General features: G+C 34.5%; 1 protein-coding gene across 1 annotated transcript in view; it reads right to left on the reverse strand.

Moving 5' to 3' along the window:
* Positions 1-25,829, reverse strand: part of CACNA2D1 (calcium voltage-gated channel auxiliary subunit alpha2delta 1) — a 644,980-nt gene that overhangs the window by 482,088 nt on the left and 137,063 nt on the right. Inside the window, exon 3 of the mRNA XM_044679055.1 lies at positions 12,910-13,026. Coding sequence (XP_044534990.1) covers positions 12,910-13,026 — 117 coding nt within the window. The remainder of the gene's footprint in view (positions 1-12,909; positions 13,027-25,829) is intronic.

Below are 25,829 nucleotides of genomic sequence, written 5' to 3' on the forward strand. Positions count from 1 at the left end.
GGACACATTCACATCATCCTAGACAGATGAATGATGATAGTATGTTATTTATTGTCCTTCTTTTTCTATTCAAGCAGACACTTATTATGCTGTTGTACCACTAAAAAATGACATAAGCAGTGATATAGATGGCAGTGAATTCTCTCTCTACATATACCCTCTTGTTGGATATGAAGTGTCATTATTTATTATTAGACATCTGAGCCTGAGTTTCCTGAGAAAAGACAGGATAAACAATCAGAGGCATTAAAATCTGTTGCTTAAATATCCCCACATGGTACATTAAATAAAAAATAGTTAATTTTTTAAAGATGAGAACTTGGGACTAAAAGAGTTAATAAACTCATGGAATGCCTGGTTATTCTAAATTCAGTTAGAGCAATGGCTATAAACTATTGCTATTAATTCTGCAGTATCAACCATGATTTGGTAAAACCAACAGCATTTTTATGATCCCACTTAACCAATAATGTAAAGGCGAGAGACAACAGAGACATTCAGCAACTGTGCAGAATTTTGGCATTTTTCTAGTAGCTGTGAGGATCCCAGAAAAATGTGATGGATGATTTGGCATCTGTAAACTGTAATTGCATCTCTCATTGTAACTTTTTTTTCACATATTAAAGAAAACAACATTCAATCTATTGCTTTTATAACATAAACATGAACTTATTATATTGCTAGAAATTACTGCAAAATCCTAGATCAGAGATGGGCAAACTTTTTAAAGAGGGGGCCAAAGGAAAGGAAATGCTCATCTGTCAGTCTGTTTCTAAGGCAACTCTTTCGAAGTTTCATTGCATTGTATTCTACTCATTGTATGCGTCGGATTAGGAATAATATCGTGGGGCTAGATAGAACATTTCAGGGGGCCACATCTGGCCCACAGGCCGTAGTTTTCCCATCACTGTCCTAGAAAGAATATTCTATGAAAGTAAGTTTTCTTTGTTTGGGGAGAAATAAAAGGAATTGGGATTTTCTTAACATAACCATTTAATATACAGCTCTTATTTTTGAAAGAAATTCTCACATGTAAAAACATTTAGTACTATTTAGTTGTTGGAGAAAACAGTTCATTGCCATGTATTACTCTCAGAAATATGATTAATTAAAACAAAAGAAAGAAGTAATAACTTTATCAAAAATACACCTTAAAAAGTAGTATATTTTGGTAAATAATATATTTTCTGAGACAGCCCCCAAAAAAGATTTAAGTTGGTTCAGGTAACTGTAAAATGTAAAGATATAAGCTTTCTGCTATACCATTGATGTCAATTATTTGTCAAAGACCTTATCCACTTTTTGGTCATCATCCATTAAAGGGATTTGGGGAAAAAATTAAGAAAGCTAAGAATATTGGAGATAGAAAATAGGTTCATGATGAAAGGTTGTATTTTTTGTTTGCTTCTTTTCAATATGGACCTGGGATTCCATGTGCATTACAAAATCCCTTTACGAGAATGCCTACTACTGATTCATACTGATAACATATTTAGCTTTATAAAGTTGCCATAGAGATTGAAAGGTTAAGCGATTTGCCATGGTTTCATGGCCTATAATTACAATGTGTAGACTTGAACTCAGAACTTCCTGCCTCTAAGACACACTACTCCTCTCAACAGAAGATTATATGTTATTCATTCTACTGAAGGATTTAAGGTGTGGTTTTGTTGCTGTCTTCAAAAACAAACATTAAGTTCTTATTAAAAAATTATGTGAACAAAAGACAAACAGCAACAAAAGATGGTATTAAGTTATACTAGTGTTTAAGTCAGATAAAACAGAATTCCTTGACTATAAGTATAAAAACAAGAATGAACTGTTATGACTGTGGAGCCTCTCCATTCCTAAAGAAGAAACTATATTACTGACTTTCCTAGGCAATTTAGAAATGTATCTCCTACTTCTGGGCTAAGATGGCTGCAGTATAGAAGGAACTTCATGACTCTTCCTCCTACCAATTACAACAAAGCTGCTCAAAAGTACAAAAATCAAAATCAGACAAGGAAAGGGGCTCTACCATAGGACACAATGTTGAAGGTAGCCAGGATTTGGGCATTTCCATGCTATAAGGGGTAAAATTACACCTACCAAAGGGAGAGCTGATTATCCCCCCCCCCACACACACACACACACACCACCTACCTCACCAGAGTCTGAATGAAGGCTGGGGCAATTTTTTAATTCTTAGTAGCTGGCTGAGGACACCACAGTCTTATCCCTGAAGACAGTGCAAAGTCTTGGTGATGATATTTGGGACCTCTGGAGCACTGGAGCAGAGAGAGCACAGAAAAAGGCTGACCACAGCAGGTGCTATGGAGACTGGGAAAATAGCCTCAGGGTAAAAACCGATCTGCAAATGCTGCCTGCCCTCCTCACTCAGACTTCTGGCTGAGAAGGGAAGATAAAACTGAAAACAGCAATGGCCACCAACACCCAAGAACTACAATCCACAAATACCAAAATAAAGTAAGATACCACAGAGAAAGCCTCTGACATTGGAAAACTTCTATGGAAAAAAGGAACAGAGTACAGAATCAATAGCAAAGAGTGACAAACAAGGAAAAACACCCAAACTTTCCAAACAAAAATGGAAATTGGTCATAAACTCTCGAGGAACTCAAATTTGAGTTCAAGAACCAAGTAAGAAAAATGAAGGAACAATGAGAATAAAAGTGGGAGAAAGAAATGCAAGTAATTCAAAAGGGAAATAATAGTTTAAAAGATAGAATCTCCCACTTGGAAAAATAGGGACAGAAATCCTATGAAATAATAATCAAATTGGAGACCAGAATTGACCTGCTGGAAGACATGAAAAGTAGGTTAGACCAAAATGAAAAGGAAAATCAAAAGATCATAGCTGAAAACCAGTCTTTAAAGACTAGAATTGGGCAAGTAGAAGCTAATGATCTTGCAAGACAGCAAGAATTAATAAAGCAAAGTCAAAAGAATGATAAAAATAGAAGGAAACATGAAATATCTCATTGAGTAGATGATGGACATGGAAAACAAGTCCAGGAGAGACAATTTGAGAATTATAGGTCTACCTGAAAATCTAGAAAAAACAGAAGTCTGACATGATATTACAAGAAATTATCCAAGAAAAAAATTTATGATATTTTTGACCAAGAAGGCAAAACAGACATTGAAAGAATCCATAGATTACCCTTTACATTGAATCCTCAAAAGACAACCCCAATAAATGTAATTGCCAAATTCAAAAGCTTCCAAGCTAAGGAGAAAATATTGCAAGAGGCCTGAAAGAGATAATTCAGATATCAAGCAGCACCAATCAGGATTACACAGGATCTGGCACCTTCCATACTAAAGGACCACAAGGCTTAGAATATGATATTCAGAAAGGCAAGAGAATTGCGTCTACAACAAAGGATCACCTACCCATCAAAACTGACTATATACTTCCAGGGGAAAGTATGGGCATTTAACAAAATAGAAGCTTTCTAGGTATTTGTAAAGAAAAGACCAGAATTAAGTGGAAAATTTGATGTCCAAATACAAAATTCAAGAGAAACATGAAAAGGAAAACAAAAAAGAGGGGAAAATATTAAAGGCTTCAGTAAGGTCAAATTATTTATATTTATATATGGAAAAATGATATTTGTAACTCTCAAAAACTGTTTTCACTATTGTAGTAGTTAGAAGAATTATTCATAAGTAGAGTTTGGGGTATTAAGTAGTTTAAGATGATATGTTAAAAGGGGGGAGGGGAATAGACGATGGCACTAAGAGAAACTTGAAGGAAGAAGAAAAATAAGATAAATTATACCACATAAAGAGGTACATGGGAGGGGGAGGGGAAGAATACTATTATAAGAAGGAGAGGAAGAGTGCTAATAGGTAATACTTAAATCTTACTCTCAGTGGAATCAATTCTGAGAGAGAAGATCATCTGGATCCATTGGGGTGTTGAATTCTATCCTCCAAAATTGGTTGGTTAAAGAATAAATCATAGAAATAATAATTTTGTTGAAGAGAATGATAATGAGAAGACATCATATAAAAACTATGGGATGCAGCTAAAACAGTACTGAGGGGGAAATTATATCCCTGGGTGCATATATTAACAAATCATAGAGGGAAGAGGTCAAGAATTGGGCATGCAAATTTAAAAACTAGAAAGAGAAGAAATTAAAAATCCCAGGATGAAAACTAAATTGGAAATCCTAAAAATTAAAGGAGAAATCAATAAAATTGAAAGTAAAAGAACTCTTGAATTAATAAATAAGACTAGGAACTGATACTTTGAAAAAAATAAAATAGATAAATTACTGGTTAATCTAAAAAAATGGAAAGAAGAAAACCAATTTAACAGTATCAAAGATGAAAAAGAGACCTCACTTCTAATGAAGAGGAAAGTAAGGTAATTATTAACAACTATTTTGCCCAATTATATGGCAACAAATATGGTTATCTAGGTGATATGGATGAAAATTTACAGAAATATAAACTGCCTAGATTAACAGAAGATGAAATAAAATACTTAAATAATCCCATATCAGAAAAATAAATCAAACAAGCCATTAAAGTCATTTTTCCCCTAAGGGGGAAAAAACCCAGGGCTAGATGGATTCACAAGTGAATTCTATCAAACATTTAAAGAACAACTAATTCCAATACCATACAAACTATTTGACAAAATAAGAAAGGAAGGAGTTCTATTAAATTCCTTTTATGATACTAACATGGTACTCATTCCAAAGCCAGGCAGACCAAAAACAGAGAAAGAAAACTACAGACCAAAGCAAAAACCTTAAATAGAATACTAGCAAAAAGAATCCAGCAAGTGATCATGAGGACTATTCACTATGATCTGTTGGGATTTATACCAGGAATGCAAGGATCATTTAATATTAGGAAAACCATCCACATAGTTTACCATATCAACAACCAAACCAACAGAAAACATATGATTATCTCAATAGATGGAGAAAAGCTTTCGACAAAATACAAAACTCATTCCTATTGAAAATATTAGAAAATATAGGAATATAAGGGCCTTTCCTAAAAGTAATAAACAATATATATTTAAAACTATCAGCAAGTATCATCTGTAATGGGGATAAATTAGAAGCCTTCCAAATGAGATCAGGAGTGAAACAAGGATTCCCGTTATAACCTCTTTTATTTAGCATTGTACTAGAAACACCAGTAGTAGCAATTAGAAAAGAAAAATAAATTGAAGCCATTAAAATAGGCAATAAGGAGACTAAACTATCACTCTTTGCAGATGATATGATGGTCTACTTAAAAAAATCCTAGAGAATCAACTAAAAAAAACTATTTTTTAATCAAAATAATCAAAAACTTCAGCAAAGTTGCAGGGTACAAAATAAACCCACATAAATAATCAGCATTTCTATATATTTCCAACACAACTCAGCAACAAGAGATAGAAAGAGAAATTCCATTTAAAATCACCCTAGACCAGTGATGGGCAAATTTTTTAAAGAGGGGGCCAAAGGAAAGGAAATGCTCATCTTTCTGTCTGTTTCTAAGGCAACTCTTTCAAAGTTTCATTGTATTGTATCCTACTCGTTGTATTGGTCAGATCAGAAATAATGTCACATGACTGAATAGAACATTCTGGCCCATATCTGGTCTGCGGGTTGTAGTTTGCCCATCACTGCCCTAGACCATATAAAATATTTAGGTATCAATTTGCCAAGATAAAAACAGTAATTATATGAACACAACAACAAAACACTTTCCACACAATTAAAACAAGATCTAAACAGTTGGAAAAGCATTAATTGTTCATGGGTAGGATGAGCTAATATAATAAAAATGACAATCCTACCCAAATTAATTTACTTATTCAGTGCCATACCTATCAAGCTACTAAGAAATATTTTTACTGAAATAGAAAAAAACTATAACAAATTTCATTTAGAAGAACAAAAGATCAAGAATAGCAAGTGAAATAATGAGAAAAATATAAAGGATGGTGGCCTAGCAGTACCGGATCCTTAACTATACTATAAAGCAGTGGTCATCAAAACAATATGGTACTGGCTAAGAGACAGAAGGGAGGATCAGTGGAATAGACTTGGGGTAAGTTACCTCAGCAAGCTAGTGTTTGATAAACCCAAAGATCCCAGCTTTGGGGACAAAAACCTACTATTTGACATAAACTGCTGTGAAAATTGGAAAACAGTATGGGAGAGATTAGGTTAAGATGAACATCTCGCACCATACACCAAGATAAATTCAGAATGGGTGAATAACAAATATAAAGAAGGAAACTATAAGTAAATTAGGTGAACATAGAATAGTATGCCTATCAGATCTATGGGAAAGGAAAGATTTTAAGACCAAGCAAGAGATAGAGAATATTACAAAATGTAAAATGAACAATTTTGATTACATTAAATTAAAAAGTTTTTGTACAAACAAAACCAGCACAACCAAAATTAGAAGAGAAGCAACAAATTGAAAAAAGTCTTTATAACAAAAATCTCGGATAAAGGTCTAATTACTCAAATTCATAAGAAGCTAAATCATTTGTACAAAAAAATCAAACCATTCCCCAATTGATAAATTGGCAAGGGACATGAACAGGAAATTTTTAGATAAAGAAATCAAAACTATTAATAAGCACATGAAAAAGTGTTCTCAGTCTCTTATAATTAGAGAAATGCAAATCAAAACAACTCTGAGGTACCACCTCACAGCTAGCAGTTTGGCTAATATGACAGCAAAGGAAAGTAATAAAGGTTGGAGGGGATGTGGAGAAATTGGGACACTAATGCATTGCTGGTGGAGTTGTCGATTGATCCAACCATTCTGGAAGGCATTTTGTAACTATGCCCAAAGGGCTTTAAAAGATGCCTGCCCTTTGATCCAGTCATACTGCTGCTGGGTTTATACCCCAAAGAGATAATAAGGAAAAAGTCTCATACAAAAATATTTATAGCCGTACTCTTTGTGATGGCAAAAATTTGGAAAATGAGGGGATGCCCTACAATTGGGGAATGGCTAAACAAATTGTGGTATCTGTGGGTGATGGGATACTATTATGCTAAAAGGAATAATGAACTGGAGTAATTCCATGTGAACTGGAATGACCTCCAGGAACTGATGTAGTACAAAAGGAGCAGAACCAGAGAACATTGTACACAGAGACAGATACACTGTGGCACAATTGAAAGTAATGGACTCCTCTACTAGCAGCAATGCAATGGCCCAGGACAATTCTGAGAGACTTATGAGAAAGAAATCTATCCACATCCAGAGAAAGAACTGTGGGAGTAGAAATATAGAAGAAAAACTGCTTGATCACACAGTTTGATGGGGATATGATTGGGAATGCAGACTGTAAATGATAGTTAAGTATTTTAATCATATTTACTTTCATTTTTATTTATAAACTAAGTATAATAATAGCATCAACCTTATAGATTTGATATAAGGATCAAATGAAATAATGCATATAAATGAAGTCTGGTATGAGGGGTATGTCAATATGATTGTTCTAATTAATTAAAATCATGTAACTGAATACATCTGGTGCTTTTACATGGGATAGTCTTTCCTTATTGAGTTTTGAAATAGTTAAGGTGAAGTCAAGTTCATCAAAGGGAAAAGGGAAGAACAGCACAAGTAAGCCAAAAATAATAATTCAGTAGAATCGTATGCTATCTATCCCACTCTTACAGAACCCTACCCCCTGTTTTAGAAGAAATTTACTTATTTAATGGTTTATGTAATCTATTGCTGATCATATATTGGACTTTTTGTCCCATCCAGTTAAAAACTAGGATTCCTAAGAGTCTATCCACTTTTTGTATCTGACCATTTCCCTTGCTTCCAAGCTCTGTATACAAGGTTCCTGTCCATCCATTTCTACCTATTGTTCTTTCAAAGAAAGGATGCAAAAATCTATTGACTGATAGCTCCATTCATAATCTCCTTAATTCTTGATACCAAAATTCTATTCCTTATTATTTCCCTATGTGCATTTAATCTTTTTTTTAGAATATTAACTCTTTGAGGGGAAGGGCCATCTTATTTTGGATTTATATCCCTCTTTGTGCCAAGTACAGTTTCAGCTACAAAGTAGTTCCTTAAATACATATTGCTTGATTGATATACAAATCGGTATATCTAATAGAGATTTAGATATCATTGTGTAAATATGATAGTATGTATATAAATGAAGTAAATGTGTCCATCATAAAAAATATGCATATGTATATACCCATATACACATATTTCATATAAATATGCGAAGAAGCTCCCAGTTCACACAGGATATAACAAAAATTGTCAAGTTATTTTCAATATACATGTAAATAATGTGAAACTCATTTTTACCCCCAATGGTAAAACTCAATTTAAAAGTAAAATTCATCTTGGATGAAAAATTTTTGAATTTTGAAATTATATCAAAATATGAAGTAACAATTTTCTGTGTCTTTAGGAGGAAAGATTATTTATTTATTTAGGATATTTTTCCCATGGTTACATGATTCATGATTTTTCCCACCCCGCTTTACTCCCCTCCCCCTAGAGCTTACAAGTAACTCCACTGGGTTATATATGTATCATTGTTCAAAATCTATTTCCATACTATTCATATTTCCAATAGAGTGATCTTTTAAAGCCCAAACCCCAATCATGTCCTCATTGAACCATGTGATCAGTCGAGTTTTTCTTCTCAGTTTCTACTCTCACGGTTCTTTTTCTGAATGTTCTTTCTCATAAGTTCCTTGGTATCTAGGAAGAAGGATTCTTAACCTGCAGTCTGTAATTTGTTTTATTTTTGTCACTGTACAAAATTTGTAATTTGTTTCTATGACTGAAAAAAAGGTCTGTGGGCTTCAACAGACTATCAAATAGATCCAAGAAACAAGGAAACAAAATTTAAAAAAAACTGTCTTAGAGAAATGTTAGAAGTGTATGGGAAAATTCAGGTTTTCAACAAATATTAATAATCTAGATAGCCAATAGAAACAATAAATTTAAGTTTAAAAGGCCTTCAGTTTTCCTTACCGATATATCTTGTAAATAGCTCAACATTGATGTTGAAGTAAAAGCAAGGACATATGAAATTTTTCAAAGCTTCATATTGGATGCATTAATTTTTAATTAAAGTTACCCTTGCAACCTAAGGGAAACACGTAAAGCTATAATTGGAAAAATCACCACCAGTATTTGTTCATGATAACCTCCCCCCAACTTTATTTCAGCAAAGAGCCTAGAGACCTTCATTTACTCAGTGGAATCCCTTTGCTAGGCTGATATGTGAACAATGAGGCTCCTGATGTCACTCACTGTTGTCCCGTAGGAGATATCGCTGGAGGATGAGTTGTTTTATTGCATCAGTTTCCCCTCTGGAATTGTTCATTAACACTTGCAGACATTTCAGCCTAGCATAGTAGTGTCTGGCAATACTTGTAAAGAAGTATTTTTTTTTTTCCCTCTTGCCAAAGAGACTTTAAAGGTCAGCTGTCACGTCTAAAGGAAGACTGCACACGGGTGATATGGTATTTAAATTGAAAAGACTTTAGAAATCAGTGTGGCACATTAAGAAATGTGCCAGATTCAATCAATCAGTCAATCAATAAATAAATATTTATTAAGTGCCTAGGATGAGCCGGGCACTATTTTAATCTTCAAATCCATAAGAGAGGCTGCTTAGTTTGGAGAATAAAAAGCAAGCATGGGCTCCGGTCCTAATAAATAGCATCTCAATGACCCCTGACAATTCTTTAAGCCTTTAAATTTCAATATTGTAGAAAAACTTACTCATGGAGAGTGCACTGCAAGAATGAAAATTCCCATTTGCTGGGTGCCCCAATTGTCTTAGTGAAGCTTAAAACTCTAATAATTTTATTATTAATAATAATTATAAAAACATTTAGAATGCCTACGGAGTGTCAGGTGTTACTCAGTACTCTATAGTTCTCTTATTTGGTCCTCACAACAACCCCTGGGAGGTAGGTGCATCATTATTCCTATTTTAAAGATGAGGAAACTGAAGAAAAGAGAGTGAGTGTGATTTGCCTAGGATCATACTGTTAATTAGTATCAGTGGCTGAATAATTCAGGTCTTTCTGCCTCCAGGCCACCTAACTTTCTACAGGAAGACTTTTGGAACATCTTATATATGAGAAATATATGTACATGCAATAACATATGTATGTACATATATGGAAAATAACAATACTAACATTAGGCAAAGAAAAAGATCAATGTGCCACAATGTAGTGGTGTCACACTCAAATAGAAATGTTTCTTCTAAGTTATGAATGGATTGCAATCTAAAATGAGAGAAAGAATTCCACATTCTGAAGGAAATCACAGAGCCACCTATTCACAAAAGAGATACTAAAAGAATTTAGTTTCCCAAAATGTTTTTATGTGTGCATTCATATCAGCATAACTATTTCCACATTAAAAACATGTTTATCTGGAAAAATAAATGTTTTACAAGTAAAGAAATGTGCAGCAGAGTTTTAAGCATATTTCTATTAAATTTCCTTATGAAGACAATTGACAAAACAGATAACTATAACAGTACGCAAAAGTGCCCAAATAAAACATCAAAACATGCTGAAACAGTGATACAAAATGCTTTTAGTAAAGGGAAATAGGTTAAGTTCAAGCAGATAAATAGGCAGAATTATAGGTATGGGCAAACTTAGGGTAAACTTTGTTTTTTGGTGTTTTTTTTTTTGCACAGAAGTTAAAAATGCTACAAAAGTAAAAATGTTATGATATGTTTGTATATCTATATATTTGCAAAAACATCTGCATATATATCTAAATATCCATATGTATATTGATATACACATATATCTATATCTATGTGTTTAGCAATATCTCTATTATTTATCTCAATACCTTACTCTATCTTTGTATCTATCTATTTTTGTCTATGTATGTATGTATGTATGTATGTATGTATGTATATATGTATGTATCCATCCATCAGGAGAATCATGAACCAGCCAAGATTTAGGGCTGTGATTTAAGTCATACAAAACGTGAGATATGATGATAGTGACCAAAATAAAAGAAAGAGAAAAGTCAACTTAGAACCCAGATTTCCACCTCATCTTTCTTAGTAGCATATCTCAGTTCATTTCCTCAATAAATATCTTTCAGTAAGATTTAGCCCAGTTTACTTTACCTGCTATATTTGTAGCACTGCATGAGGTGAGGGCAATACAAGGGACATAGTCCTGAACTTGACTCCAGGAGATGTGGGCTCAGTTCCCAGTTTTATTACATACTAACTACATGCCCATCAGCACACAACAAAACCTCTCCCAAGTTCTTTAAAAATGGGATAATACTACTTACATTACTTAACTCAGGACCATTGTGAAGAAAGTCTTTGTAAGCTTTAAAACACTATAAAATGTAAGCTATTATGAAAACCTGGAGGCACTACAAGAGCTTTAATTGCCTCCTGAATCAAAGGAAGATTAAACTGTTTTCTGCATTGCTTTAGTGATAAATTCATTTTATTCTTATTCTTTGAAAATGAGTAATCCTGGTATGGGATATTTAGACTACAAAGGTTAACCAAAAATCCTCAAGAAATGTCATAAGATTCTTAGGGGAGAAGGTAGGTGGTCCTATGAATTTTGGTGTTAAAAAATTGCATCTTTATTTTAATCAACTGTTAGCTAAAACTTAACATTTCCTTCCATTACAAGATTAAATAAAAATATAATTCCTATGAGTCTATAGTCTTCACTAATCTACTATAGGGTTCTAGATGAAAGTAAAAAAAAGATCAAGAACCTCCATTTAAGAGGAATTCTCAGCTAACAAAAATTTAATTATCCCATTGCCCAAATATTCTCTATAAGCAGAATTAAATGTAAACCACTTATTTTTCATGCTTTGTTATGCTGAAAACTCACAGAAAGAAATGATCATACTTTGCTTTTTAACATATAGCAGTAGACATTACACCCTTACAATGATCAATAATATTTCCTGCCTCCTTAAGTTATGTTTAGAGGAATTACATTTCTTTAAAGTGACTGGTCTCTTTTACTTCTTTGTGTATGATTAATACTGCCATCTTTCAATTATTTGAAATAGAATAAAACACCAGTGTTTCATTTAATTAAAAGTATCCTTCCTCTTTGTGATTATCTACTTTTTAAAATTTCATTTATTCAAACAGCTTTAAGATCCAACATTTCTATATCTCTTTCACACACATGTGTCTATATACAATCTGGCAAATATTACATTTAAGTAAAAAAACTATACTTTCCATATTCTCAATCCTCACCTATTATTTTAATATATGAGTGCATATATATACACATAAATATACATATACACACACATATAGATATTTTGTATATATCCATTGTTTGTTTTAAATTCAGGGAAGTGTCTAGCAGACTCCCTATGGACATGTGGGAGACTTTGAAACTACATTTCCCATGATTCCCAATGGGTTTCCTGTTTTGGATTATGTATTCAAGGTGAGGGACTGTTTTAAATAGGGGGAAGTGACTTTGAACTTCCTCTTAGCTACCCAGCGCAGAAGGATAGGAAAGGTAAAAATGACTGAGGCAATGTGAATTCTTACAGGTGCGTGGCCTAATGATTTTATCCCTATCAGCATGGCCTTAATTAAACTACTAATTTCTCTTATTATATCAGTCTTTATCATTTTTGATCGTAACATCATGCTTTCTGGAGTTTAGTTTACAGAGGAAAGAATGGAACAATACCTCCCCCACAGTGAGATTACAATCTAATCCAGGTGGGAAAAACCTTAATATGCCATATCCTAAATACCTCAGACAAACATTTACAAAGTTTCACATGCCCCCTAAATCTTCTGATTCAATACAAAGGATTAAAACTATATTAAGAGACAGAAGAAAAGAAGTCAATTGGACATAAACTCACCACCAAGGCTTTGGATCTGTTGCTCAGTAGTTTTTCAATATCCCTGGCTGCAATTTCTACCAGCTGACGTGCGTTGTTGGGTTCCACAGTATACAAGTCCTTGTATTTAACATAAATCTAAGAGAAGGAAAAATAACAAGGATTGAGAAAAAAAACAGTTATCATAGATATGCTTATTTAATTAATAGGCTAATTATTTTGGTAAAGGAAGGCAATCTTTATTTTAACCATTTTCTTCTGTCATCTACATTTTGTGTAACACAATGACTATTCTCTGTTATAAAGTCAAACAATGAGAAATTAAATCACTAAACCCGAGGTCAAAATGCATGGTTGTTTTATTTTTCCTGTTCTCTTTTCCTTGAGCTAAGTGTATTCAAGGTTTTGGAGTGGAAAGACACTAGATTCTCAGTCTGTGAGATGGAGGAAATCCCTCATGCCTCCAACAGATGGCTTGCACATGCATGGCTAGGTTTCCTTTCTGAGCCAATGCCTGGTGGTACTTTTACCGTCTTGTAGAAAATGAATCTAGGCACACATTCAGGAACAGGTCCAACACTGTTTTCTGGCAGAATTCCAGTTTTCTGCTTTCCTGCTACCCATCCTTCCACTCTGATCTTGACTAGATTTTTAGATTACAAGTAGATGTTTACATAAAAGGACTAAAGATAGTAATGTGAATTATATGACATCATCAGTTTGATTCGTATTTATATTTTTATTTTCTCGAATAGTTGACATTAATTGTTCATTTGTTACTATTAAAATTATTCAAGTCAGTCATATTATGGGCTAATATCACACTGATTTTAAATTTAATCTAAATCTTCTAAATGTCAGCTAGTTAATTTTAGACTCATTAAGTCAACCATACTCATATTCAATAGATTCAATAGATTTTAATTTTTATCCACACTCTTTACATGTTATTGGATTATATCACAGATCCTCAGAAAGTTAAAAAAAAAAAGAGATCCATTTAAATACCTTAATCTCAATTTTCCCCAAAGGTTTTCCAGCCATTTCAGTCTGATTAGATAAATCAGGTACAAACTATTCTCTAATATCTCTAATACAAAAGGCATGAGATGGTCATTTAGATCAGTGGTGCCAAATACAAATTGAAGGGGGCAGCTAGGTGGCTCAGTGGATTGAGAGGCAGGCCTAGAGATAGAAAGTCCTGGATTCAAATCTGATTCACACACTTCCTAGCTATGTGACCCTACGCAAGTCACTTAACCTTCATTGTGTAGCTCTTACTGGTCTTATGCCTTGGAACCAAATCACAGTATTGATTCTAAAATGGAAAGTAATGGTGTAAAAAAAATTCAAATTGAAAAGAATCCCTGCAGGCCACATATTGACTTAGAAAACTATATTATCTATGTTGTAAATGTGTTTTTCATTATTTTTATGAACATTTCTCACGTACATTTTAATCTAGTTAAGACCTCACATGGGAGTTTGGAGCTTCAGGGCAAACTAGATAATCCAAGTAAGCTCTTCTGTCATCTATAAGATGACAAGAAACACAATTGTCACCTTCCGAGAATACTGCCAAGAAGGCTATACCCAAGTAATTTCTTGTTACATGTCTGATAATTCTCAGGCTCACTTCATCCTTTCCCATTACTATTCGGGAAATATGGCCAACATGTGCCTCTAATGTTTATTTAATGAGAATGATTTCAAGATTGAGGACTTGACGGTACAGAATGAAATATGAAATGCCAACTACTTTCATTTACTGTGAACTAGACAGAAGGAACAATTGTGGAAGGCTGTGTGCATGCATATATACTGTTTAAATGCACTAGATGAAAGATGGCCCTACCCTCTGATAGGATCTGAAGAAAATGGCAGATACACTTACTCCCAACTACCACTGCAAAGTATCAAGGCTAATGTTGAGGGAAAGATTTATGGTTACCTCAGCTGCTTTAGATACCCAAAAAATCAATCTCACTTAATTTTATTCTCCTTTTGCAACATGAGATAGTTGGCCTGTGGGTTTTCTCATCTCTCCTTCTTTGTCTGTAACTGTTACTTGGATTTTGAGAGTACAGTGATCCTTAGTAACAGTGTTTTTTTCCTGAAGAATGAATATTAATATAAAATAATACCATGAAAATACTATAGTTTGTTGGTTATTTGCTAGATAGTAAAACTTCTCAACTCTTTGTGTAATGTCACCATTATCTGTTAAATAAAGTAGAGAAGTTATCAGTACCTTTGGGGGATGTGTTGATGAGACTGTAGATGTATCCAAGTATTAATTCCAATATGAGGCACCAGAATCATATCTTTGCCCCTCAGTTATGTTTGATGGAAAACACTTTTATATTAAGACCTTCACCAAAATTGCAACTGCTACCTTCTTATTCTCCAAACTTAAAAGCATCTCCTCATCCACTTCTGCCATTCTCAGCAGCCAAACAGACTGAATAATACATTCTTTAGGCACTGATATAATAAACACATTTCACACATGCATACATGTGAACATGCACAAACACAAAATAAACTTTAGTGGATACCTATTTCTTGTTGGATGAAAATAAAATTCCTGTATTAGGCTTTTAAATCCCACACATACCTTCCTGCCCCTGACCTATCTTTCTAGCCTTAATTTATATTCCTTCCCTTCCCATCCTCTGCACTCTAGGAACAGTGGCCTCTGTCTACTTAATGCCTTTCCTTTTGGACTATCTCTAGGTTTTCACCCCTGCCTCATAGGAGTTCTCTCTTCCTTTAGGTAAAAGAGGGCTTCTGTGAAGACCATCTTCTCTAGGAAGTCTCTCCCAATTGTCCCAATTCCTAGGACGCTTTCTCCAAAACTACCTTGTATTTAACTATTCGGGTTTTTAATTTCTTTCTATGTATTTTGTATATAATTACACAGGTACTAGGCTCTCCCATTAGAATGTAAGCTCCATGGACTTAGATAATATTTTATTCCTTGTAGTTGAATAAATGATACACTTATCAAATGCTTTATATATTCAAAGCCCAAGTATACAAATATAAAACTAAGGCAGTTTCTGCTCTCAACAACAAATATAGAAAGTATCAACTACAAATAAGATGGAAAAAATCTAATGGTTTTCAGGTCCTCAGATAGAATGAGGTATCATTTATAAAAGCACTGACCACATGTTGTTCTTGACATATTCTTGGCACTAAATAAAGGTTTATTCTTTTTCCTCCATTCCTTAGGATTTAGTAATAAAATCATGCTTAATGTCCCTTTTCCAATGTCATTTCCACTGAAGAATTATAATTGTTTCTGATGTAAAATTATGTGTCAAGCCTTTCATGGCAAGGGTTTTCTTTCCCAGATCTTCAGTTGCTATGGCTGTAGCATTTGCAGAAATAATTTACACCATGATGCACCTCTCTGTAGGGAACATACATAGAGTCTTATTTGTAATGTTTAAAATGGCATTTTATAATAGTATGACTATTTCTTTTTTACATTGATACAATTTTTAATGATCATTTTTCGGACATTTTGCTATCCATATTCTCTCTTTCCTTCCTATCCCTTTCTCCTCCCCAAGATGGTAGGTAATATGATCTAGGTTGTTCATATGTTACCATACAATACTTATTTCCATTTTCATTGTTCCTTGAAAGAAGAGAGACCTCATTTCCATTCCTTGACAACCATCTTAGTACCTGAGTGACTTTAGGCAAGTCATTTTAACCTCTCTAGGCTTTAGCTTCCTCATTTGCAAAATTTGAGGCTTATAGATGGCTTCTGATGTCATTTGAAGTTTTAAGTCTATTTTCCTCTGGATTAAGCCCAAAATTGAAACAAAGTTTTTCAATATCTAAAGAACTCATCATTTCATCAGTGTGACCAACTTTTCCAGTAATACATGTTGAAAATGTAATAGAGTTGAATTTAGAGTCATAGGCTCTTTGTTTAAATCCTGGCTTTGCTATTTGTACCTCTCTGACCTTGGGTAGACAGACCACTGAACCTTTCTAGGCTTCAGTTTCTCACCTATACATTGAACTTGCTGGTCCTTTCTAGGTCTAAAATGGCAATGAAATAAAATACCTTCCCACATTAAAAAATGCCATGTGAAATTATTTATGACTTTTTTTTTCCTTTTTAACCAATAATCTCTCCTAAATAAACCTATGATTTCTCTCCCTCTAATAAAAACAATGAAAAATGCAATTTCCTCAACAAAGTTAACCTTTTGAAGTGCCTTATAAGAATTTGGTAGCATTAAAAAATTTTCATAAACGAATCATACAAGGACAGTATGCAACCATTATTAATCTCCCATTGTGGACACTATCCAACTCAGAGTATCAGACCTTCAGACAATGGTTTCCCCATGTTCAAAGAACTTTAAGGGTCTATACTCCTGATAATGTGGCTCACAGTCCTTTGCCAGTGTTTATTTTTAAGTGAAAGAACATAAATGATTCAAAGCAAAAACATTTAACAAACCATTGTAGTAAGGAAAATACAAACAAAGCATCTCCCCTTTAAACCTGGGCACATTCTTTCACAAATGCAGTCATTATTAGTGGAGAAAGAGGACACATATAGAGGTCAAAGAAATAGAACTAAATATATAGGAAAATGTATAGAGTTAACCAACGTAACCATTAGGAAGACTATTTCTAGCTCTGATGCTACAGAACTGAAGGGTTGCTGATGTTTTCAGGCTTACCTTGTCGTTATTATTTTACTTTGGCTAAAAGAAACAAGAGCCTTTAACGCTGAAAAAAAAATTTGAAAAAAGTTGGAAATGCCACCATGGGAGTCAGAAAGGTCAGAGGTTTCTCAGAAGAACTTCCCAATTTTCCAAATGGGATATGAATTTCTATTTCTGAATGTGCATATTATGTATACTCAGGAGGATGGAGAGATTCACTTTGCCAAATTCATAGAATTTCATTAGAACCACAGAAATTGTATTGTACATCTTCATTTTTATTTTCTATAACCTCTATTCTTTCTCTTCTTCAATATTCAGGCTTTTAAAGAAGTAAGGAAATACTATCATTGGTATTTCTGTACTTTTAGAGCCAACATTTACCCTGCTTTATATCGCCACTCAAAAAGTGTCACTTAATTTGCTTCCAGAAATGCTTTGATGCACAAATTTTGGGGTGGAATTGAATTACTGGCTACATTAACATATAAAATTTTAGCATATACCTTAAAACTATGGAGTAGTTCAAGTATTCAAAATAATTATTAAATAAATATAATATGTAAGGCTCTACATGAAGCATTATGTAGAAGATCAAAAAAAGAAGGGAATTAAGTTGAATTGAACAGTAAACAGGGTGGCTTAGCATATAGTGTAAAGTCTAGAGTTAAGACCTGAGTTCATATCTGGCCTCAAGTACTTACTAACTTGTGTCATCCTGCATGTCCTTTGATATCTCTCTGCTTCTATTCTTTTTTAATCATAATAGCTTTTTATTCTTTTCAAGATTATATATTATCATATAATACATATTTCCAAATTCATCATGTTGAAAAAGATATATATATTTTTACAGGAGAGAAAATTGTTGATAATAGTTAAGTCATTTACATGCTTCTATTTCTTTAACGTAAAGGTGGGATAATAATAGCACTTATCTCAAAGTTGATGTGAAGATCAAATGAGATAATGCCTAAAGCTCCTAACATGAAGTCTGGCATACACTTATTATCTCCCTCCCTCTATACCTCTCCTCCTTTCTTTCCTATAAAGCTTTGGTCATATATTTAGAGTTGGAGGGAATTCCATATGACATTTTCTTTTTTTTTGAGGATGATAAAAGTAGAGCTTCAGAGAAATTAAGTGAGTTGCTTTCATGGATGTAGACACATAGACGTATATATTTAAAAAAGCTTTAGCTAAGAGATAACTGATACTTTAACCTCTTTTGTTCCACTTACATTTCATATAACTAATTAACAGGATAGTAGAGTAATACCTAATTTCATGCCCTAGTAGAAAATAAAAAATTGCAATCTTCCTATAAGAGGTTACTGAAAAGGTAAATTATGTAGATGTTTATAAAACACAACTGAAATTTTTTTATCCTTTTGTGTTAAACCAAAAAGCTGTAGAAATTGTATTTGGTGACCCAAGGTAGGAATTATTCCCAGCAAATTATCATGCCTTAAAATGAAAGGAAGTATATATTCATATATGTCCATATGATTGTGACATCTTATGCCTTCTTTTCAGTATAAAAATTTGACACTTTTTCATTTAATAAGTATTGTTTCTTTTCTGATAAAGTTCTTTGGCATTCTAGTAAACAGGATAATCATCCTCATCACTTGGGAGTGACAGTTTAATTTCCAAATCACCAGTTAATCTAACCCAAGGATATTGATGTCCTCAATACATAATTTTAGTCTTGTCATTATTAGAGAAAGTGTGAACTCAGGGCTTTTTCTCGTCATCATCTGACCCCATTAATTTTTGATACAATATCATTTTGGCTGTTTGACTGTGCTGAAAAAACAGTAGTTTGATGAAAACAGGAGGAAAAGAAGCAAAAGAAACATTTTTGATCAAAGCTTAAATAATGGACATTGTTATGTTGACATCTGAGGAATGAATCACTAAAACACTGCTTGGTGCAATAAATACTGATGTATCATATGTCATGACATGAAGCCCCAGCAAAAATTTCCCTGGAGTGCTCCACTCACTTCTGATATACAAATTATCTCATCAACACAAACTAATAACCTGAATACAAGAGCCCCAATAATCATTTTCTGCAAGTCTTGCATTGATGCATCTTCATCTAGTTCTTCTATTATATAATAGATAGTAAATTCAGAAGTATTCTTTATTTCACTGACATGCATAATAGTTAAGACCATGGTAACTTTTATAAAAATATAGAATAAAGAAATCCACCATCTCTACCTTAGAACTGTGTGCCAAAGATGGAACAGCATATTCTTTTAGTACCTGCATGATGACTTTTCTACTTCTACTGCAGAGGTACTGTGGCCCCTCCAGCCATGCCCATAGAGCTTATCTGTCTAATCCCTGCAAGTTGAGAGCCTGGGGACCCCCGGAGAGTGCAGTAGCAGCAGAAGCCAAAACCATGGAGGCAGGGGCAGCTCCTCAGAGCATCTTAACTCAAACAGTCTACTCTGGTCATTTGAAACTGGGTCAAAGGAAGGACCACAGTGACTCAGAGAATTAACCTATATTCTAAAAGTGCAACTATGCAGGTCTGGACCTTCCAAGTATCTGAGATGAAGCATCTGCTGAAAAGATTTGGCAAAAGGCCAGTTGTCTCCTTCAAACAACAGATTTAGGAAAAATCCTATATATGTAATGCCCCAATAGGCCACTGAGCCATTGGAGAGGCATGATGGTGAATGGACTGTGGGGCTATAACTGGGCATGTTGGCCTTATGCCAAGTCAGGAAACAGGAATAATCACAGTTAGTGGTTGAGGAAAATATATACATACATGCATAAAATTTTATAATTTTCTTATTTTAATTTTTTATTTATTTGTTATATCAAAATTTCTAGGAAATCTCTTCACACTTAGAAGGCATCATTTGATGAAAACATATATGCCTATATAAAGCTATATTGTGTTTCTTTCTATTTATCAGTTCTTTTTCTAAGGTGGACATATATAAATAATTTTTTAAAAAGTATTTCTATTGCTAATAATATTTTAAATAATTACATTAATAATTATGATTGTATAATACAATATAATAATTGTCTTTTGGTTTTTCTCATACAAGGAGGCAGCTAGGTGACTCAGTGGACAAAGTGCCAGACCTGGAATCTGGAAGGCCTAACCTCAAATCTGGTCTCAGACACTTAATAGCTGTGTGACCCCGGGGAAGTCGGTTAACTTCAGTTTGCCTTAATCCACTGGAGGAAGAAATAACCAAGTACCGTGGTATCTTTGCCAAGAAAAGCTCATGGACAGAAATGGTGTGTTATAGCCTCGGCGTTATAGAGTTAGACCTTTACTGAATAACTAAACAATAACAATTTAATATGGTTTCTTAGCATTCATTTTTGAACATTGGAAACAATTACAAAAATCCTTATAGTATATTTCCTTTCAACTATTTCTTAGGGAAGAAAATAAGCAAAATAGTCATTCTTGAATACCTGCCCAGAATGAATTACCTATTCAGGTACCATGATCCTACATTTATTAATCAAAGTAATTATTGTTTACTCTTTGCCATCTCTCTATCTCTCTAATATATATGTATGTGTGTGTATGCATACATCTATGTTGCTATAGTTGTTGTTCAGTTGTTTCAGTCATGTCTGACTTTTCATGACCCTAAGTGGCTTGCTATTTCCTTCTCCAGCTCATTTTACAGGAGAGGAAACTGAGGCAAAAAGATTAAGTGACTCATCCAGGGTTACACAGCTACTAAGTATCTGAGCCCAGATCTGAACTCAAGTCTTCGTGACTCTAGGCTATGTGCATTATCTCCTGTGACAAATAGATAGAAAGATTGATTGACAGATAGAGACAGAGGAATCCCAGAGCAGATTTTCCCAGGGATGGGGCATGAGTCATGACTGATAACTTGAACACTGAAAGCTAAGTGGAACAAGCAGCTGGGACAAAAAAATGTGTCGATTGGTTACTGGCCCCAGGCTTTGTCTGTTCTCTCAGATCTTTTGGGAGTTTTGGGGAATCCTGGGAAAGGGAATTTGGTGGGAAGCCCTGGGACTACTTTTTAAACTAAAAAGCAAAGAGGGAAAAGTGGGTGAGATTCATGCTAGGAATAGCATGATGGATTGGGGAGACTGGGATTATTATTCCTGGGTCTCATCCATTCCAGAACAGAGGAATCCGGGTTCCCATTTTTAAATTCAAAAGGTTGGTCTAGGGACAGATTTCAGAGGTTTTGTTAACTCAGAGAGGAAAAAATAAAAAAAAAATACATCTTTATTTTCATTAGTTTTGTTTTTCTTTGTAATCCTGTGCATTTGTTTTATGCATTTAAAGATACTTGTGCAAATCAACCACAAGAGAAAAGATAGGTCAAATCTCAGGGGAAAAAAATCATCCATTTCCACAGCCTTAAAAGAAAAAAAAAGGTAACTACCAATGAATTCTAGGAGGGAGTCCTGAAGTCACAAGGAGGAGTTACTAAGTGGTCATGAGAATGCTTTGTATATGCACATTCAATTCTGGCTCAGTACCCACTCCAAAGTTTATTTATTTATTATTCATTAAGCAGAGAGGGCCAACCACAGCCCAAATACTTGGGCATGTTCTGAAAGGGAGACCTGGATTCTTCCATTTTTCACCTTCCTGTATTGCCAGAAGGACTCACAAAACTGGAAGTGAGCTGCCAGAAGGCAGTGTCTGTTATTCATACTCCTGAAATAGAGCTATCTTTGGCCAATTCCACTGTACTTAAATATGACAGTGTGTGTGTGTGTGTGTGTGTGTGTGTGTGTGTGTGTGTGTGTGTGTAGACCTCAAAAGGCTTAAGGAACAGTGTATTATTGACAATGGGCCTAAAGTCAAGAAGCACAAGAGTGACAATGGCAGCTTTAAGCTTTGCCAAGGTGGGGAGCCAATGAGATTTCTTGAGTGCTGCAGAGAAGAAGATGCCTGCCACCTCTCAATGACATTCGCTCCCAAATATGGGTTGAGGTCTGAAAGGGCTAAAACAGTGATGACAAACCTATGACACACGTGTCAGCACTGACACCCATAGCCATTTTTGATGATACACGACCACATACAGAGAAGTACGGGGCCGCATGCCGATGAAACATTTGCTATAGTGTAGTGTAGACACTGTGCACTATAGATGGCAATTCCACCTATATTAATTTACCTATTTTGGTTTGTTAAATAGTTATATATTACAATTATACATTTTTGTTATTTAAAGTATAAATATCGCAAAATTATGGTTTTTTTCTCTGAGTGACACACCACCCGAGTTATGCTCAGTTTTTTGGCTCAAAAGGTTGCCCATCACTGGGCTAAAATATCTTGCTTAGATGAATCTGCAAATGTTATTGATGTAACCTAAAATCAGACATGAGTAAAGTGAATAAATATCTAGCTGAAAATGAAAAGCTATATAGAAGGTGCAGTTCTATAAGTCATTATATGGGACTAAGAAAGATTAAAGTCATTTTCAATTTCTACTTGTATATATGGTCAGGATTAACCAAGTTTTTTGTAAAATTATAATTTAAGTACCCCTTATTTTTTTTAATCTCCTGAGATTTCCTAATATACTTAGTAATGAAATGCTTTTTAAAAAATCCTAAGCAGATGTTGATGTTTTCAAAAATAGCATACAGGAATGTAGAGTGACTCATAATCTCTTCCATAAGCAAAGTTCCACAGATCTGACCAAGCTACCTCCTTATCCAGTGAACTCCAGTTGTTCATTATACCTCTCTAAAATCTAATATAAAATCTTACAGTTTTTGAAACTTTTCAAAATAGAGTCTTTCCCATTTTCCCAGGCTTCTTATGCATTATTCTCTTCTATCATACTCTGTGATCCCATGAAAAGGGTCTATTCCTTACACAAAACACTCCAACTCCCAGCCCTGCATTTTCACAGTCCTCATGCCCAAAGTGCTCTACTTCCTCAATTCTACCTCCTTGATTCCCTGAAATTTCTGAAATCTCAGTTAACATTCCACTTTCTGTAAGAAGCTTTCCCAGCCTTCTTTAATGCTGGCATGTTCTCTTCATGATGAACTCCAATTTTTTCCTTTTTATCTCATGTAAATACATGGTTGTTTCCATGTATTTGGAAACTCTTTTCTCTACTAGAATTACAGCTCTTTGCGGGAAAAACTGTTTTTTTTTGTTGTTGTTGTTGTTTTGTTTTTTGGCCTTTCTTTGAAACCTCCATTGTGAGGCCCACTGAGGAGAGCAGCAGTGCCTTTGTGTGAGAGACTGGGGCCTTGACAGCAATCTCAGGCAAGTATGGCTGCTTTCCTCAGTAAGCCTCACACTCAATGCTTAACACCATGTCAGGAAAATGTTAAGTTACTTAATAAACATTTAATAGGATAAGTGTTTACTGGGAAGAACCTAGGTCCAAAGAAAAAAGTATTAGCAGCCGGAAGCCAACTGAGGAAGCCAGAAAAGGGAAGGGTACTTGTTTGGCAATCTAGTTCATCTCACCAAACTTTTCTGATAATATTATTACCCTGTTGGTACTAATTAGTTTTACTATTACCTTGTTACCTATTTACTCTCATGGCATTAGGCTGACCTAGGAAATACAAGGATCGAAATTGTGACTAGGAATTCTTATAAACTAGGGCAAATTCAGTTGAGTGGTAATGATCAATTTATCAGTGGAGTTACCAGATACCAAGGGAATTTACAAACCAAAACCCCTACTGTCGATCAGAATGTGGCACAATAGGAATCCAAACTATATACTATTTCATCCTCCAATTAAACACTAGAAACAAATGTTAATAGTCCTACAGATAGAATCTCCAGATAATGGGAAGCCCATGTGCCAATCTCTTAAGTACATACACAAATATATACTTATATCACCAGGATGAATTGTATTCTGCCCTTCCTTGCCTATTTTAAATACTCCACTGAATTTTTTCCATGTGCAAAAACTGGGAAATGTGGTGAGGAAAGGCATGATTGATGAGACCCTTAAGGAATGAAGGGAGCAACGGAGCAGTTTCATCAGAGGCTGTTGAAGGACCAAAAGTTATGGAGATGGACTGCCACATCAAAGAATACTGAAGCTCACCCCAAATATCAGCAATCTGTGGTCAAAGCTCTAGTTGCCACACCCTGTTATATCGTTTTGAGAAAGATGGATATGACACAGAATGTCTATGGCAATGGAAATCCAGTAGGGGAGAGGGGAAAGGAATAAGTACAAAAACAGACATGTTCAAAGTAAAGTGACATAAGGTCAAGGGAGAGGTCCAGGCAAAGGCAAAGATATATAAGAGCCCCAGGAGGGAGAGGTAATTTTTACCCAGAGAAGAATAAGGAACAGTTTCATGATAGTGATGGTAATTGATTTGGATATCCTCAGATCTTCCATGGCTCTCTCTACTCCCAACCTCTAGGCTAAGAACTCTGCCTAATATTTAACAGAAAAAAAATTAAGCCATTAACCACAATTTCTCACTTTTCTGGTCTTCCTCATCTCATATCATTTATATGACAGTCTCACTGTACCCCTTAGAGATTTTATTCTATCCCATCATCTCCAACAGAAATGTTCCTGTCATCCCACTTTATCAATTATTTTCAATCTCTTCCTGTCTACATCTCCCTTTCTACTATCCATAAATATACCATTTCTCCCTCATCCTCAAACATACCCCACTTGTTCTTTCTTCATCTTCAAAAACTCCCTCATTCGTTTTCCTTACCCACTGTCATCCTGTATTCCATCTGCCCTTTGTGGATAAATTCCTTGAAAAAGTCATCTACACCACATACTTCCGATTGTAGTTTCCATTGTTGTTTTCTCCTCTCATTCTCTTATTAACCTCTTATTACCAAGGTTGGAAGCTCATCATTCCACAAAAAAAATGCTCTCTTTTAAGTCATCATTGATCAAATTGCAAAACCCAATGGTCTTTTCTCAATCCCCCTTGCAGCTCTTGATGCTGTTGATCACCCTCTTTTACTTGATACTCTTTTCTCTCAGGTTTTTGGGACATCACAGTCACCTCTTCTTATATCACCTTATTTGTTCCTTCTCATACACTTTTCCTGGTCCTTAACCAAATCATGCCTTCTAACCTTTCTCTCATCTGATACTGCTACCACTCTGCTACAAGTCCTCATCACCTTTTGTCTGGACTCTATCAACACCCTTTTATTTGGTCTGCTGGTCTCATGTCTCACTCCACTATAATGCATTTCCATTCAGGTACCAAAGTGAATTTGGT

The sequence above is a fragment of the Gracilinanus agilis genome, chromosome 5 (assembly GCF_016433145.1).
Source record: "Gracilinanus agilis isolate LMUSP501 chromosome 5, AgileGrace, whole genome shotgun sequence".
NCBI classification, from domain to species: domain Eukaryota; kingdom Metazoa; phylum Chordata; class Mammalia; order Didelphimorphia; family Didelphidae; genus Gracilinanus; species Gracilinanus agilis.